Source organism: Capra hircus, chromosome 10 (genome assembly GCF_001704415.2).
Source record: "Capra hircus breed San Clemente chromosome 10, ASM170441v1, whole genome shotgun sequence".
Taxonomy (NCBI): domain Eukaryota; kingdom Metazoa; phylum Chordata; class Mammalia; order Artiodactyla; family Bovidae; genus Capra; species Capra hircus.
The window spans coordinates 69,465,046-69,481,301 of NC_030817.1; the positions used below are offsets into that span (position 1 = coordinate 69,465,046).

The following is a 16,256-nucleotide window of genomic DNA, read 5'->3' on the forward strand; positions in this document are numbered from 1 at the left end:
GAAGTGATCAACTCTAATTTTGTTCAGCATCTCTGATATTATTCTAAGAATTGTCTACTCTTTTTACGCTCTGGTTCTATTTCACTTATCCACATAGCCACAGGAATCCATTGACAGAGCTCTTTACTGGACAAGGTTAATCTTGGAAAGACAGTGCAAGGTGGAATGGTAACGAAGTAGGCAAACCTCAAGGGAAAAACTTAAGAAAACCTCTTCCCTCCACAAGTTCTGCGTCTCCTAGTCATTCGCTCAGATGCTACTTGTCTTCTTTTGCTCAAGGATATTTCTTGGGATCAGTGGGGTAACATGTCCTCTGTCTCAAGTGTGAGACATGGAAAGAGGAAACATCTTAGCTTCCACAAGACGTTCCTGTTCAGTATCTTGGGCAATATGTTGACAAAGAGATCTGGATTTATAAAACTTAAATGGAACAACAAGTAGCCCAGCAGTCTGATGAAAAACAGCGTGGTGAAAAAGAAATATTGAAAAATCCTGGAAGGAGAAAGCCGAGAAACTGTTAACTAGAGGTTAGAAAACCTGGAACAAAACAGTGATACCTAAATGCATGTCTGATTCTTTGATATTCAAATGTCTCTACTCCTAACAACCCCTTTTAAAGGCAACCTCTTCCCATATGCTGGTCTTCCAGCTACTCTCCCATCACCATGTTTAATTATCTTTCAGCATTATCACTATTTAAAGGTATCTTGTTTTGTTTGTTTTTATTTTGGAAAATTGTTTTTGCTCCAATTTATGCTCTGTTAGCAGGGTGTGTTTCTGCAGCTCCACAGCCTCTTCAACATCTGGTATTGTCAGATTTTAAAGCTTTTGCCAGTCAAATGTGTATAAAGTAATATATCACTATGGTCTTAGCTTCCGTTTCCATGATGAACGATGGAGCTGGACATTTGTCCATGTGTTTATGGTCTTAAGTGATTCCTCTTGCCCATTTATCTATTATGTTGTTTGGGCCTTTCTTATTAATTTGTAGGAAAACTTTGTATATTCTTGATATCAGTCATTTGCCATTGTGTATATTTTGAATATTTTCCCTCTGGCTTATAACTTTCACCTACTCTAAGGTGTTGAAGAACAAAAGTTGTTTTTTTCAAAATTTATTTTTAATAAAGTCTAATTTATCAACCTTTCCTTTAATTAGGATGAATGCTTTTTGTATATTGTTTGAAAAGTCGTTCTCTACCCCTTGGCCTAAAAGATACTATTTTCTATTAAATCTTTACAGCAGTTTAAAAATACATCCACAAATTCTCTGTTACTCCTCCTTTTGAGAACTTCCTTTCCATCGGAATATGGAACAGACTTGAATGACTTGCTTCTAAAGAACAGCATATCATGGAAGTGACAGTGTGTGATTTCCTAGGCTATGTACTAAAAGCATTGACGCTTCCTCCTTACTTTCAGGAGGAAGCCAGCTGTGCGTTTGTGAGGACACACAGGCAGCCTGCTGGAGAGGTCCTTGTTATGAGGAACTGAGACCTCCTGCCAACAACCAGCTGTGTGAGTAAGCTCCTTTGGAAATAGATCCTCTGGCCTCAGCCAAGCCTTCTAATGACTGTAGTTTCAGCCAACATCTTAACTGCATCCTCATAACAGATCCTGAACTAGAACCACCCAGCTGAGTAGCTCACAGATTTCTGACGCACAGAAAATGTGAGTTGATAAAATGTTTGCTGTTTGCCGTCACTGAATTTGGGGGCAATTTGTTATGTAGCCATAGATGACTAATACTGTGTTTTATAAGCTTTTAAAAATTGATATTTACATCTTTAATTATCTGGGCTTGATTTTTGTTATGCTGTATAGTAGTGATTCAATCTTATTTTTTCTCATTTAGATAACCATTTCTTCCCCCGCCATATTTATTGAACAATCAGTCCTTTCTTTCCCCTCTGACATATAATCAATGCCATATATCAAGTTTCTGTATGTACACTGTTTCTGAGCTCTTTGTTCTATTCCATTGGTTGACTTTTCTATTCCTGTGATAACATCACACCATCATAATTACTGTAGCTTCCTAGTAAGTCTTGACATCTCAAAGGACACGTTTCTCACTCCTTAACTCTCCTTTAAAATTGCCCAGGTCATTATTTGACCCTTTACTCTCCCATATATGCTATATTTTATTATCATTTTATTCAATTTCATGAAAAATCTTTGGGGGAGTTTGATTGGAATTGAATTGATTTTATTCATTAGTTGGAGACCATTGATATATTTATGATATTAAGGCCTGCTATCCATGATCTTAGTGTTTTCTTCTTTCATTCATGTTACCTTTAATATTTCCTAATATATTGCTGTAAATATCCTCATGGTAGTCTTGATTTCTCTTTTAACTGATTGTTTTGCATTTGTGGTTTTAATATGATTGACATGAGCAAACCTCCCCTGTTTCCTTTGCTATATTACTCTCATCAAGGTGTGGCAGGCTACATTCTGCTCCAGGACAAATTCACTGTTCAACTCCACTCACCAGTCAAAACAGCCCTTCCCCTCCAGTTTTCTGAAGTTTTCCTGTAGCGTTAATCTTGGTGACAAGATCCATTCTAGTACAGGATCTTGGTCAAAATGAGAATCAAAAGCTGTTTACAATCCTCTTCCCACCACTCTCCTTAGATACCGTGTTCATGAGAAGGGTCTGGGATGACATCTCTGGAAGGACATGCCTAGGGACAATCTCAGGAACCACCTTGCTTTCTTATCAGCACACATATACCAGTGTCCCAAGGATGTGGATCAGGACAAGAGGAAAGACATTTAAAGTTTGATGTGATAAGGTAGATTTGGTGGACTTTAGGCTACTAACTTTTCTTTAGGCTACTAACTCTTTAAGGCAGACAATTTTTATCCTAGGAGTTCATGTGGGCAATTCCATGCTGGGCACTGGTTTCTGAATTATTGGTGAAGGTGGCCTAGGAGTTCTAGGGAAGATTCTTCTGGTTGTTCTGGGAACATGCATTTAGGGATACTGAAATATGTAATACTTCACTTATCTGGTATGAAGGAGTATCCCTCTTAAGCAAATTTTCCAGACAATTGGAGCTGGACTTTAAGCACCAATAATTTTATGTTAACCATTTTGATGGGACTTTTTCTAAATCACATGTCATACCACTTTAAATTTATCTTTCTCTATGCCTTCTTAAACATATTGAACATAATTTGACCTTTTCTTAAAAATGAAGGGGCTTCAATACTAATTTTACTTTGCAATGATGGTTATTCCCTAAGGGCTAATATCCACTCAGTTGTTTGAATTTTGAGTTCTTATTTGCATTAACAAGATATTTGAACAGTTATTGTGTGCTGGATACAGTTAGTTGCTATCTCTTTTTCATAATCATTTTATCTCCCTTTTATCTGTCGTTAGGCAGTGGTATCCTTGCCTTTAGAAATTCTCTCCCTACTTTTGTTTTTTACATTAAGAGGTAGTATGCTGATGTAGCAAAGTTTGAGGGAGGCATATCTCATGCAATAGTGTAAAGACCCAACCATCATGCTTATGAACCACAGAAGGATCTCCCCATTTCTAATCTACTGATGTTACTGGAAAACCAGACACATCAAACTAGTTGACAGTGTTAAAGGGAAAAAGGAGTAAGAAGAGACTTACCACATCTCTTCTAGGTAATGAGATTCCTGTTTCTAGTTACTGCTAGGCGACTGGCTTCTAATACTGGAAAGTTGAAATTGGTAATCACCTTCAGACAAGGAAGTTCTAACACTGACTGAGAAATGCAGTCATTGTTGACTTGACTCTCTGTGTGTGTGGTTGTGTGGCTAGACTTTGTTCTCCGCCAGAGTAGCCAAGTAGAACTCTTAGTTTTCTGGGAAGTTTACTCAATGATATTTACTTACCTTTTACAGAACCCTGCTTTCTTCTTTTGGAGAGAATTATCCTAGGAGAAGAAAGGACAGTGATAAACAATATCTGGAGGCTATTATCACTGCCAAATAATATTCACTGAGCTGTTAATTACATGTTATTTTAGATAAAATTTTACAGATTTTTTTCATACACATAAGGAGATGAAATTTTCAAAGCCAAATATATGTGTGTATATATGGACGTATGTCTGTATGCTCAGTCCTTCAGTCATGTCTGATTCTTTGCGACCCCATGGACTGCACCCCGCCAGTCTCTCTGTCCATGGGATTTTTCAGGCAAGGATACAGGAGTGGGTTGCCATTTCCTCCTCCAGGGGATCTTCCTGACCCAGGGATTGAATTCGTGTCTCCTGCATTGGCAGGCAGATTCTTTACCGCTGAGCCACCTGGGAAACCCATGTAAATATATACACATACGCATATATATGCAACTGCATCACCTTTTAATATTCTGATAGGAAAGAAAGAAGACAGAAAGGGAAGGTCATGCAGCTAGTAAGTGGCAGGACCAGGCCTGGATCCCAGGTCCTCTGAGTCTACTTCCTGGGCTCTCTCAACTATACCCTTACCTTTGGATTAGCCAGTGACCCTTTGAGAAGTTTGTAGGCTATACAAACCACACAAACTTATTCTAGAGATAAAACTTGAAAGCTATAAAAATGTAAAGATGAGGATATACTCTGGATTTCTATGACATTTCTCTTCCAAATGTTTTCTCAGTTATTTTCCTTCTAACTTCCTTGTGAGATAAAAAGGAAGAGAAATTATGATCACATTTTAAAACTGTGGAAATGAGGCTTGCAGAACTGGAATTAGAAAGTAGCTTTCTGGGTTATAAATTTGATTCTATAGCTTGAGTGAGATGAAGTGGCATGCTAGCTGGTCACCTGCTCAGGTAGCCTCTCCACAGGGATTGCTCAAACCTCATAGGTAATTGAACCATCTCATGGTACTCTCATAATCTTGATGAATACACCCTGTTGCTTCCCTGATAGGTGGCCACAAAGAATAATTAATGAGCCACTGGGATTAGATGATGGGACACACTGGGGAGCATGCCAAGCTCGGTTCTAGAGAGGTGGACTTCATTTATTTCAGGAGTTTCGCTTGCTGAATGGAATATATAAGCTTGAGACCAGCATAACCTGTTCAGAACAGTGAGAACTATAGTCATACAGTCTCATAAATTTTCAAACATCTGGAGGACTTCAAGGATAATAGTCAATTGTTGATATGTGCTTTTAAAGAAGAGATGACTTCTCCTTTCTATGGTTATGAAGACTGTATATCTCAACAGTATAAAATTCCTGATGAATGTCAGCCTTGGTTCTAAAGGAAATATAAATTACAACTCAAGTCCAGTAAGAGTTATCTATGTACTTGCTGCCATAAGACGCCAAGCAGGCCCAGAGGTCTGGTGCTCTATGTCCACATCGGTTTCCTTCAGACCTTTGCATATGTGCTCTAACATCATGATGTTAAAGACGTGCAAACATGGAAGCTGTATCGTAAAGAAACAATTGCTTCCTATGCTTTAACTCAGAGGCCAGCTCTGGTTAGATGGTGATAGATGTCCTTGGCATTCTGTGCAGTGAAAGCTTCAGGACCATGCTGGGATCATCAGGAAAGAGTGCTGTGATGGGTGCAGAGCAGTGGTGTATATATTGGCCTTTTCTCCATAGAGTGCGCCTTCAGCTACTGTTCCTTCTTGCTTCCACTCTAAGCTTTCTCTGCTCTTGGACTGGTTTCTTTGAGAACACATCATTTGCATGGCTGTAGGAGGGAAAACCTGGAAAATCCCGTGGATGGGGGAGCCTGATGGGCTGCAGTCCATGGGGTCTCAAAGAGTCGAATACGACTGAGCGACTTCACTTTCGCTTTTCACTTTCATGCATTGGAGAAGGAAATGGCAACCCACTCTAGTGTTCTTGCCTGGAGAATTCCAGGGATGAGGGAGCCTGGTGGGCTGCTGTCTATGGGGTCGCACAGAGTCAGACACGACTGAAGCGACTTAGCAGCAGCAAGGAGGGAAAACAGTTGTTCCCAGTGTCCTCTTGGTTTAAGGTTGAAATGCTTTGAAATTACATCTAGTACTGTTCTTGGGAAACGCATATGGGAAGATTGATAGATGTTTGGTGGCTTATAGTAATTTTGGAAACTCCTTTGAAAGGCAGTGATGCTGAAGAAGCTGAAGATGGAGTGGGTACTTACCTTGTTATTTTGGCTGTTATACTCTTTGCTTGTGGAGTTCATGCACATAACTTTTGACCTAGCGGGTAAAAGAACCGAGACAGAGATTGGATAAAGTGCACATGGAGATTCATACTATATGGTAGTTATTTTAAAATAGTTTTATATTCTAACGCTATGTTGTCCACTATTGTAGCCATTTGCTACATGCAGCTATTTAAATTCATTAAAAAATAATTTCCTCAGTCATATTACCTGTTTTTCAAGTACTCAGTAAATGGCTTAGTGGATACTTAATAGATAGCATATAAATTTTTGTTGAATAGTCTTGGTTTAGAAACTTAGCTTAGCAGTCAAGCCATACCTAGTACTCAGGAAGGATTTTGGGAGACTTGAAGGTGTCCTGTAAGGGTGAGAGCCTCCAGGTCCCGGTGCCTTGGACACCAGGCCACCGTGTGTGCCTGCTTAGTTAGAGGCTTTATGCAGTTTGGGTCTCTTTCTCTTCATCCTAAGATTCCAAAATATTTAATAAATAGAGATACTTCTTGATTGAATTAAGATTTAACTTCTAAAGAGGGTCAAGAAATTGAAGTGAAGTTTTTGATTTAAATTAAAGAATTTGAGTGTCTCCCAGGTAGCTCAGTGCTTAAGAATCTGCCTGCCAATGCAGGAGACATAGGTTTAATCCCTGGGCTGGGAAGATTCCTGGAGGAGGAAATGGAAATCCACTTCAGTATTTCTGCCTGGGAAATCCCATGAACAGAGGAACTGGGAGGGCTACAGTCTATAGAATCTCAAAAGAATCGGACACAAGAGAGTTGAACTCTTCTGACAAACTTAAGGAGTCTTTTTTTTTTGGGGGGGGGGAGCTTTTCTTTTATTTAATATAGTATATAGTATAATAGTATACAGTTTGAGTTTCATAATATGATAGCCTTAGCAGGTGTCTGAAGGTTAGTGTCATGCCTATCCCATATGGTTTAATTTCTGTATATTTGGGATAAGTGAGGATGGTATTATTATAAGGCCTTTTCTGTGAAATATTTGTGACCACTAGTCCTTCTTAAGGCACATGTTCCTGGCCTTAATATAAACCCAAATAATTGGTAATATGATAAAGTTAGGAAGGGAAATGCATTTCTAGAGTCTTTTAAGAAAGCTGGGAAAAGGACCTGCATTTTAAATTTGGTTTATTATATTGTGTATACACTTGAAAATGGTGCTGTTTAAAAGAGTTGTGTATTTATACAATAACAGTATATGAATTCATTTATCTTGCCTTAAAAAAAAATACAGTTGGTGTAGTATAGGTGGAGGTGACCTGATCACTATGGAGGGGAAAGATATGTGGTGTCAGGGCTCTTGAAATTCCAAACTGGAATTAGTCAGAGAGATGTTTGCTCTGACCCAGGCTGAGATGGAGTTACCACTAAAACCAGGATGTTCCTTTGTTTGCCAAAGCTCACACTTCTCTCTCAAGGAACCGAGTTTCTAGTTCTTCTTCTATTTTCTTCAAAGTTTCCTGGTACTTCTTCAAAGAGAAATAAAGGAAAGCACAGTTACTAATTAAAGCCCTGTGCTTTTCCTAATCATAATAAACACACATTATTACATTATAACATAAATGTTTGATATTCCCACTGCCACTTTTCCTCCTTCCTAGCCTTCACTCCACCATGACTGATCTCTCACTACATTTCACCATTGGACAGGCCCCTGGGAATAATTGGGATCATAAATAGGAAAAGTGCTCACCATTAAGTTAAAGGCACTAGGGGCTGGGAGACCAGGGAAGTAAAAGAATGATATTGGTGGTAGAGTGTCAAAGACTGTAAAGTCCCTTTGGAGTGACACCTTGAAGAGTTAAAATTATTCCAGATGGTCTTCTCTGAAAAACCTATTTCCATTTCACTGTGTACCTGAACAAACCCTTTGCTATCTCTTTACTGAGAGGCTGTACCTTTATGCAGAGAGCTTGATCTTCACAGAGCTGGGCCACGAATGCATAGTCTTCTATTACCTGGGAAGCAAAATTTATTAGTCTTAAATTTTCTCAGGGAATTTATATAAGAACAATAGTATACTTGTTTCCTCCTGTGTACAAGACCCTAAATGTAGGCTTCTGTTTTTTCTAAATATGTCTTTTGTACATATAAACTCATTTTCTGAGGATATAGTTTATAGTCCCATGGGGATTATTTGGGGACAGTTGGGAGAAGAATAGATACTAATTTGTGGAAAATAGACATTATGGAATGTATCCTGTAGAAATGATAAATAGTAGGTAACCTAGAATACTGTATTCATCTTCCTTTCCTTCTTATCCTCCTGATCCCATGTAGTTTTGGAAGAAGAACGTTATTATAACTCAATCATTTGAAGAATGTGTTAGATTGTTGGACCAAGAATCACATTTCCCTTCCTTTGGGAGAAGTAACGTTGAAGTTTGTGGTTACCTTGGCCAGCTCCTTCTCTTGGTCCGCACAGGAGGCTTCCAGTTGTTGTAACTTAACCTATAGACAGGAAAGGAGGCTGGTAACTCAGCAAGGCAAAACCAGAATTTCATTCTGAAATGCTATCACAAAGTTTATCTCACAGGTGGTTGAAGTGCGTCAGGCACATTTCAGATATCTCTTTGTTGGAGAGCAGTCAAACCATCCTGTGCAGCTGCCTGATGAATACACTGAGCATTCATCTGTGCTCCCTTCGCCCTTAAACTTCAATTCTTAGCTTCCTTCTTCCTTAGCTATTTTTCTTAGAAACCGTCACTATCCCCTTTGCATTTATATATTCATTACTCACTGCTTTCTTCCTCCCTGTATTCCTCTTTTCCTTCCTTGAATATTTGATGAAAGCCATTTTATATCGGCCACTCTACTGGAATGACAGGGAAAGGGCAAAGGGAGGACTGAGGATACAGTGATGAGCAGGATTGACAGGCTGTCTGCCTCACAGAGTTGGCATTCTAGGTGGGGGACATAACAAATAAGTCAGCCTGATACTGATAAGTGCTGTGAAAGAAATAAATCACAGAAGTGTGCTGAGAGTGAGTGAGGGAGTAAGAGCTATTATAGGTGGTTTGTGAAGGCCTCTCTGATGATACTTGAACTCTAAATGATAAATATTAGCCAAATGGAGATCTGGAGGAAATATGTTCCATGCAGAGGTTACAACACGGGCCAAGAGTGTGAACTTTGGTGCGGATGAGGAAGTTACGTGGTTGTCCATAGGGTCGCAAAGAGTCAGACACAACTGAAGCGACTTAGCACACAATATAATCACCTTCAGTTCAGTTCAGTTCAGTTGCTCAGTCGTGTCCGACTCTTTGTGACCCTGTGAATCGCAGCATGCCAGGCCTCCCTGTCCATCACCATCTCCCAGAGTTCACTCAAACTCATGTCCATCGAGTCAGTGATGCCATCCAGCCATCTCATCCTCTGTTGTCCCCTTCTCCTCCTGCCCCCAATCCCTCCCAGCATCAGAGTCTTTTCCAATGAGTCAACTCTTCGCATGAGGTAGCCAAAGTACTGGAGTTTCAGCTTTAGCATCATTCCTTCCAAAGAACACCCAGGGCTGATCTCCCTTAGAATGGACTGGTTGGATCTCCTTGCAGTCCAAGGGACTCTCAAGAGTCTTCTCCAACACCACAGTTAAAAATCACCTTACTTAGCAGGTAAAACTCACTAGATACTTGTATGACCAATTTAGTGATTTCTTTTCCTAGACTGGATCCATGACAGGATATGTAAATTTCCCAGCATACGGTAGATTTACAGATCCTAGCTCTGTCTCTCGGAGAAGGCAATGGCAACCCACTCCAGTACTCTTGCCTGGAAAATCCCATGGACGGAGGAGCCTGGTGGGCTGCAGTCCAGGGGGTCTCTAAACAACTGAGTGACTTCACTTTCACTTTTCACTTTCATGCATCGAGGAAGGAAATGGCAACCCACTCTAGTATTCTTGCCTGGAGAATCCCAGGGACAGAGGAGCCTAGTGGGCTGCCGTCTATGGGGTCGCATAGAGTCAGACATGACTGAAGCGACTTAGCAGCAGCAGCAGCTCTGTCTCTATGAATTCATACACATACCTTAGCCAATTTTCAAACTGAGGTTGGGAGGGACTGATTAAATTGCCCTTCATATACCACACTAAGTACTGGGGCCAGGATTTAAATTAGGGACTTCAGCTGCCTCCAATGTTACATATGTATTTGTGTTTCTGCTCTTCCTCATAGAGGAAAGAACAAAATATATGGTTTCAGAGCAAAATTGCTGACTAAGAGCAGAGGAAAATTCAGCACTCAGTGGCCCAGGCTTATGCCTGACATGGGTAAAACGACAAAGAATTTATCTCAACTTTGACAGTTGTTTCAACTTGAAGGCCTGTTTCCTGTTCACGTAGTCCAAACCCACTCAAGATTGCTTTTCCATTTACCTTTGACTCTTCTGGGGTTCCCTTTAGATTGTCTTGTTCACACTTTGTTGCTTTTTGAGATTTCCTTGTAAGCTACAGTTTCAAATAAAAAAATTTGATTACTGGTAAAAAATACATCCAAAAAAAAAAAGACAAAGATATTCTCTGGTGTGTGTGGGCTGGTAATTTGGCCTTGATAAAAGCTGTCAGGAGATGGTCCTTTGTTGGATACTTGGTACCCCTGAAAACATTTTTATTCTGCCTCCAATTTCTTCCCACCAGTCTTGGTCATCAAAGCTAGATCTGCTCAAGACAGGGGTACTTTTCCAAACTCCTAATCCATGCTGGGTTACTCAGGGCTGCAGACCTGGGTCAGAAAGCATGATAAACGTAGGAAGCCCACTGTATTCTGAGCAGGAGTTAAGATAAAGGGAATGTCTAGATGAAGAAAAGGGAATCCTTAAGAATTAAGTATTTTTAAAAGTCTCTGTTGAAAGTAAAATTAATTCTCACTACAAAGTTGCCAGCCAATCACTTCCAAAATGTCTGTTGGAATCCTTTTCCTTATAACACAATGAAGAACCCATTGTATCACTGAATATCCTGAATACCCCACCCATTTCTTTCATCGATACTTGCAGGGAAGATCTGTGGAATTTATTTACATTATCGGGCTAAGTCTCAGGAGAGCAGTTACCACCCCAGCACAGGCTGGCCTGACATGTGGAACCCCCTGCGATCACTTTTGCTCCCTTGCCTCTCTGATGACTGCGCATGCAGCAGGAACACTGGGGACACAAGAGCCCTATCCCACCTTTTTTTCAAGTTCTGCTATGCTGTGGACCAGGGTCTCATTCTTCCTTTCCTGTTGAGAGAAAGAAGCAGAGTGTAAGTGGCCATGTGCACATCATTATCTTTTTCCTTCTTTTTCAGTTGATTTTTCTCCATTTCACTCCAGTGATTTTTTCTGCAGGAACTCTGTGTTACTGCATAATGTCAGGTTAGGTATCTGTGGTTTGATCTCAATACATACATGCCAACTTACTGGGGACAGAGATGCCCACACGCAGGGCTTTCCAGTACTAAATATTACCAAAGAAACCCTAACCTCCCCACATTCCTTTCCATACATGGTCACATCCTGCCACAACTTTTGAGTTGACTACACAGTGTATGTAAAAGGGAGAGACTATTTCATTCTTTGGAAGGACTGATGGTGAAACGGAAGCTCCAATACTGTGGCCACCTGATGTTAAGAACTGACTCATTGGAAAAGACCCTGATGCTGGGAAAGATTAAGGGCAAGGGGAGTAGGGGGCGACAGAGGATGTGATGGTTGCGTGGCATCACCAACTCAGTGGACATGAGTTTGAGCAAACTCCTGGAGATAGTGAAGGACAGGGAAGCCTGGTGTGCTGCAGTTCATGGAGTCAAAAAGAATCAGACATGACTGAGCAACTCTTATCTGATGGTTGATGAGAGACAGGATGATGAATGTAACCGGTCAAATAGCACTTCCCAGCTTCTTGCTTACCAGTCTGGCAGTTTCTTCTTCCACCTCCTGCAAGGCTCTTTCCCTTTCCATCGTGGTGCTGTTCTCCGTCTCCCACTCCTCATCCTCTGCCAGGTCTCTGGTCTGAGTGATCTCATTTTCCAACCTGGACGACACAAGCACGCACTGTGAGGAACTCAGTTTCAGAACTGATAAAACACATAGATCAGTTTCAAGGGTACCTCTGTGACCATAAATATGAATCTCAAGTTGGAAACCCTTCTTTCCTGGATTCTTTGACTCAGAATCACTTTCACGGCAGGAAAAGTAAGATTCCTCTAATTCCCAAGTCAAATACCTCAATGTTCTTTCGACTCAGGTAAATATCACCCAATTTTTTAGGAATCTCCTTGAAACTTGCTGTAGTTCAGGTTTGGGCTGTGGAGAAATGCCAAAGAATGAAGGAGAACCTTTGCTGTACAAGATTTAGATGTCTAGAACAACCTGGAAAATTCAGTTTTGTCTCTTCTTTCCCATCCCATCCTCTGGACTGAGTACTTTCCACATGGAACCCCAACACTCACCTCTGAATCTCATCTTCTTTCTTGTGGATTTTGACGAGAAGGTCCTGATTCGCTTCATCTATTCTCTGCATATCCCTTTCGAGGTCCATATTCAAACTGTTAATGTTCTTCTTTGACTGGGCCAACCTTAAGATTTCCACTTTCTCTGACCTATAGACTCAGTCCCCAAAATGAACAAGGGCCAGTTATTTTAAGGTCAGTAATCTTTGGACTAAAGGGCCTATCTAAAAGGCATTAAATTCATTAACGTGGCTGTTTCTGGGAACATAGTTTTCCATTTTCATTCTTAGGAAATTATATTTCTTAATCATGCTCTACAGTTTGTTTCAGTAAGTCTCAACTTGGTTGGCAAGGGAGGTTTTTCTCGGCTTTCTCAGCCAAAGTGCTTGATATACTAGTGCATCTCTACTTTGGTTCCAGGAGAAGTCTTACTTCCTTAAACAGCCCTCTGCACTGGTTTCTCAGACAAATTGTTCACAGAATCTGCTCATGCCATCCACTTTTATTGAGTACGTTTATCCAGGTAGCTGGCACATTCCTAATGATTGGGCCCGGCTTCATGCAGAGGCACAAGTGATTTCCACTGGCAGGGAGGGCTTTAGTCTTTCCCTTCCTTCTTGTCTCAAAACTTCTCTTCCAGTGCCTGCTACCAAGCTTGAAAATGTACCATGACAATCACTCCATTAAGTTAACAGATGTGATCCATGCATATGCTTTCAAGAATGCAAACATCTCTTTGAAGTAAATTTAAATAAATGAAAGGTTCACACTAGAGTGGTCTAGAAAGGGTACCTGGCACATGGGAAGCTCTCAGTAAACTTTTCTTTTTCTTATATCAGTTAAGTAGTTTGCTTTTTAAATAATTAGCCACAAACAAGTTAGTGAGGCAGAGAGATTTTTGAGTAAGAATGAGGGATGATTTTGGAAAAGGAAGTCCTACCTTGGAAAGACTTAATAATAGCTATCACCTAGAAGGGAAAGTTTATAAACGCTATCCCTTCAGGAGGGCCAAGTGCTTGGGGTGGAATGCAGTGGGGGATGGATAGATAGTAGATGGAGAGAGAGGAAGACTAGGACATGAAGGAATACATCAACAGCAGCCCTTCTTCATACCTTGGTCCTTGGATGGCTTTGCATAATTATGATTACTTACTCATAATCTAGTTGATCTTCCTTTTGGTCTTCCATTGTTGATTTCCCTAAAATATCACAGAGATGCATCTAATGAACTGAGGAAATGGATCCATTTATGAAATAGAGTAACTAGCTTAGAGCCCCCAAGTACAGAAACAAAATTAACTGGTTTCTCCCCACCAACTTCACATTTTGGCCATGACAAAGTTCAGCCTTTTGGTTTTCTGCTCATGATCTGATTATGCCTCAGTAAGGATGCAGTGAGAATACAGTATATACTAGATATTTCAGCATATATCCTGCTACAGATATATTCAGAGATAGTTCACCTACACAAAATCCTTTGGAATTTATATGCTACAATAAGAATCAATAGTTATCAATTGTTCTTAAGTCCCTTTCTGCTCCAGGCCCAGTTGCTTTCCTAAAGAGCTTATGGACATGGGTGTAGGTGTGTAACTTCTCTGAAAAGTAATCTCTGCACTCTCTAGCCTGGTGTCTGTAAGAATCTCCAGATATTAAGATCTTAGTATTAAATAGGTCTCAGAAAAACCAAGTAGAAGTAAATAATTTGGCTTGCTGTGCCTCCTGGGTTTCCCCTTTATCTCCATTTCTTCCATAAACTCTACCTCCCTTCTGTTGTGTGTGATCTTCCTGATTCTGCCCTAGACAGTTAGCTGCTGAAGCGTCCAATCTTTCCCCAGTGAAACTGTGCAATAGATTCTCAGAACCTTCATGACTTTGCTGTTGACACGGGGAGGGCGGAGCAGCATGTCACAGTGGTTTGTGTGGCAACGGTTTCTCACCATCTATGGAGACTTAAGAGCCTAGCTGGGTATGTGTGCCTCATGGCCACGTCTTCCCTTTGGCAGCAGTAGTTGAATGGATCTGATTTCTGGGCCGTATGAATGGGGTAGCCCCTGTTTTTGACTTCTCTGGTAGATTGTGCTCTCTCACTGCCCAAGTGTAACTAATATAGAGAGTCTGAGTCCTAAGGCCAGCAGTCTAATCCCATCATGTAGCCAGCTAACTACTCATTCATTTGACAAACACTGAAGCTGTTGAAGGAGCCCATTTGTATTCCAGACACTGTTCTAAGCATTAGAGAGACAGAGTACACTAAACAGTCAAGATATTTGCCCTCATGGAGTGTACATTCTAGGGCAGTGGTCCCCAACCTCTGGGACGTAATGCCTGACGATCTGAGGTAGAGCTGATGTAATAATAATAGAAATAAAGTGCACAATAAATATAATGCCTTGAATCATCCTGAAACCATTTGCCCCACCCTTGTCCGCAGAAAAATTGTCTTCCATGAAACTAGTTCCTGGTGTCAGAAGTTTTGGGGGACTGCTGTTCTAGGAGGGGTGTTGGCAGGGGGGTGGTAAGAACACAACAACATAAATGAGTAAAGTAGTTTTATTTGGTGTGACAAAAGAGAAGAGTGCTGGAAGGAAACATAAACGGGTGACCGGGATGAAGGAGATGTAGTGTGTTTATGGGTGTGGGAGGGAAGTGGTTACAGCTGCAAGCAGGGTGGTGCAGCTTAGCACCCCCAGACCTGGAAGTGTGGACGTAGCTCCATTAAGAGGGCTAGTGAACGGGAGGCCTTAGGTTGTGCTGGAGTGGACACAGAACCCGGAGACCCGACATGGGCGATAGCAAAGGTCATGGTCATCAGGAGCATGGGCCAGCATGCATCCTGAAAGGCCAGCAGACCCAAGAGCAACAAGCAGAGGTATGAAGACCCAAAGCTCCTCCTTCAATCCACCTCAAGGATACACAGCTTTCCCCTGCACCTGCCACTCTCCAGGGAAAGAAGAGAGCTTTAGAGAAGGAGAATCTCCCAAGACAGAAATTACCTGAAAGAGATTTTTAACCAGGAAAAGTCTATGGTATCTTGAATTGGTCCCAGTGAGTCTTTTCTGCCAACTCAAGGAGTCAGAGCTAAAGGGGAAGATAAGATCATTTGTAGAATATAAAGAATATACTTCTGCACACCTGGGTATGTATGTTTTGGCCAGATTCTGCACCATTTGTAACTGTGTGTGTGTGAATCATGGAAACCTAGGAAGTTTTGGATCTCGACTTAATAAGGACCGCATTGAGTTGATTTGTGGGCCAGAGTGACTTCTTAACATACTGTAGTTTCTAATAAACTATTTGTAAAATTAATGGCCTCTGATGACCCCCATTACCATCTCCCTTCTTCCTGAAAGAAGGCATTTCGTTGCTTTATGAAGCTGTACACAGAAGAGTAATTAAGTAACAATTCAGGCCAATGGCCTCTCCCAGGAATTAATGGTAGAGAGAGTTCATTAACCCCAGCTAGTTATGGCTTCTCCAGGAAATGCCCTGGACCAAGGTTATTGTAACTATTAATGGATTGGATAGAGACTTTGACTGAGATAAAAATAAAGCTCTATCTCCTTCCTGGGGAGCTTTTCTCCTTGAGGGGTTACCAAAGGCAAGCCTGTAGGAGCAACAGAACCCCAAGCTTGGGGCCTGTGTGGGATGAGAACAACAGATTG

The 16,256-nt window shown here is 41.0% G+C and overlaps 1 protein-coding gene across 1 annotated transcript; it reads right to left on the minus strand.

Moving 5' to 3' along the window:
* On the minus strand, positions 294 to 13,779 carry TMCO5A (transmembrane and coiled-coil domains 5A). Its single transcript, XM_005685471.2, has 11 exons — positions 13,745 to 13,779; positions 12,592 to 12,741; positions 12,050 to 12,173; positions 11,330 to 11,380; positions 10,537 to 10,608; positions 8,559 to 8,615; positions 8,063 to 8,122; positions 7,569 to 7,633; positions 6,120 to 6,181; positions 3,059 to 3,066; positions 294 to 521 (listed from the first exon to the last, which is right to left on the minus strand). The coding sequence occupies exons 1-11, from the start codon at positions 13,777 to 13,779 to the stop codon at positions 294 to 296; spliced, it is 912 nt and encodes a 303-aa protein (XP_005685528.2).

What these genes read in the sequence shown, in the direction of transcription:
- TMCO5A (XM_005685471.2), bottom strand. Translation starts at nt 13,779, where the DNA reads ATGGAAGACCAAAAGGAAGATCAACTAGATTATGA. An exon ending in AAGAAGAAACTGCCAGACTG is followed by an intron (nt 11,381 to 12,049) that starts GTAAGCAAGAAG and finishes TTCTCTCAACAG; the next exon opens with GAAAGGAAGAATGAGACCCT. An exon ending in TAGCAGAACTTGAAAAAAAG is followed by an intron (nt 10,609 to 11,329) that starts GTGGGATAGGGC and finishes TTGAAACTGTAG; the next exon opens with CTTACAAGGAAATCTCAAAA.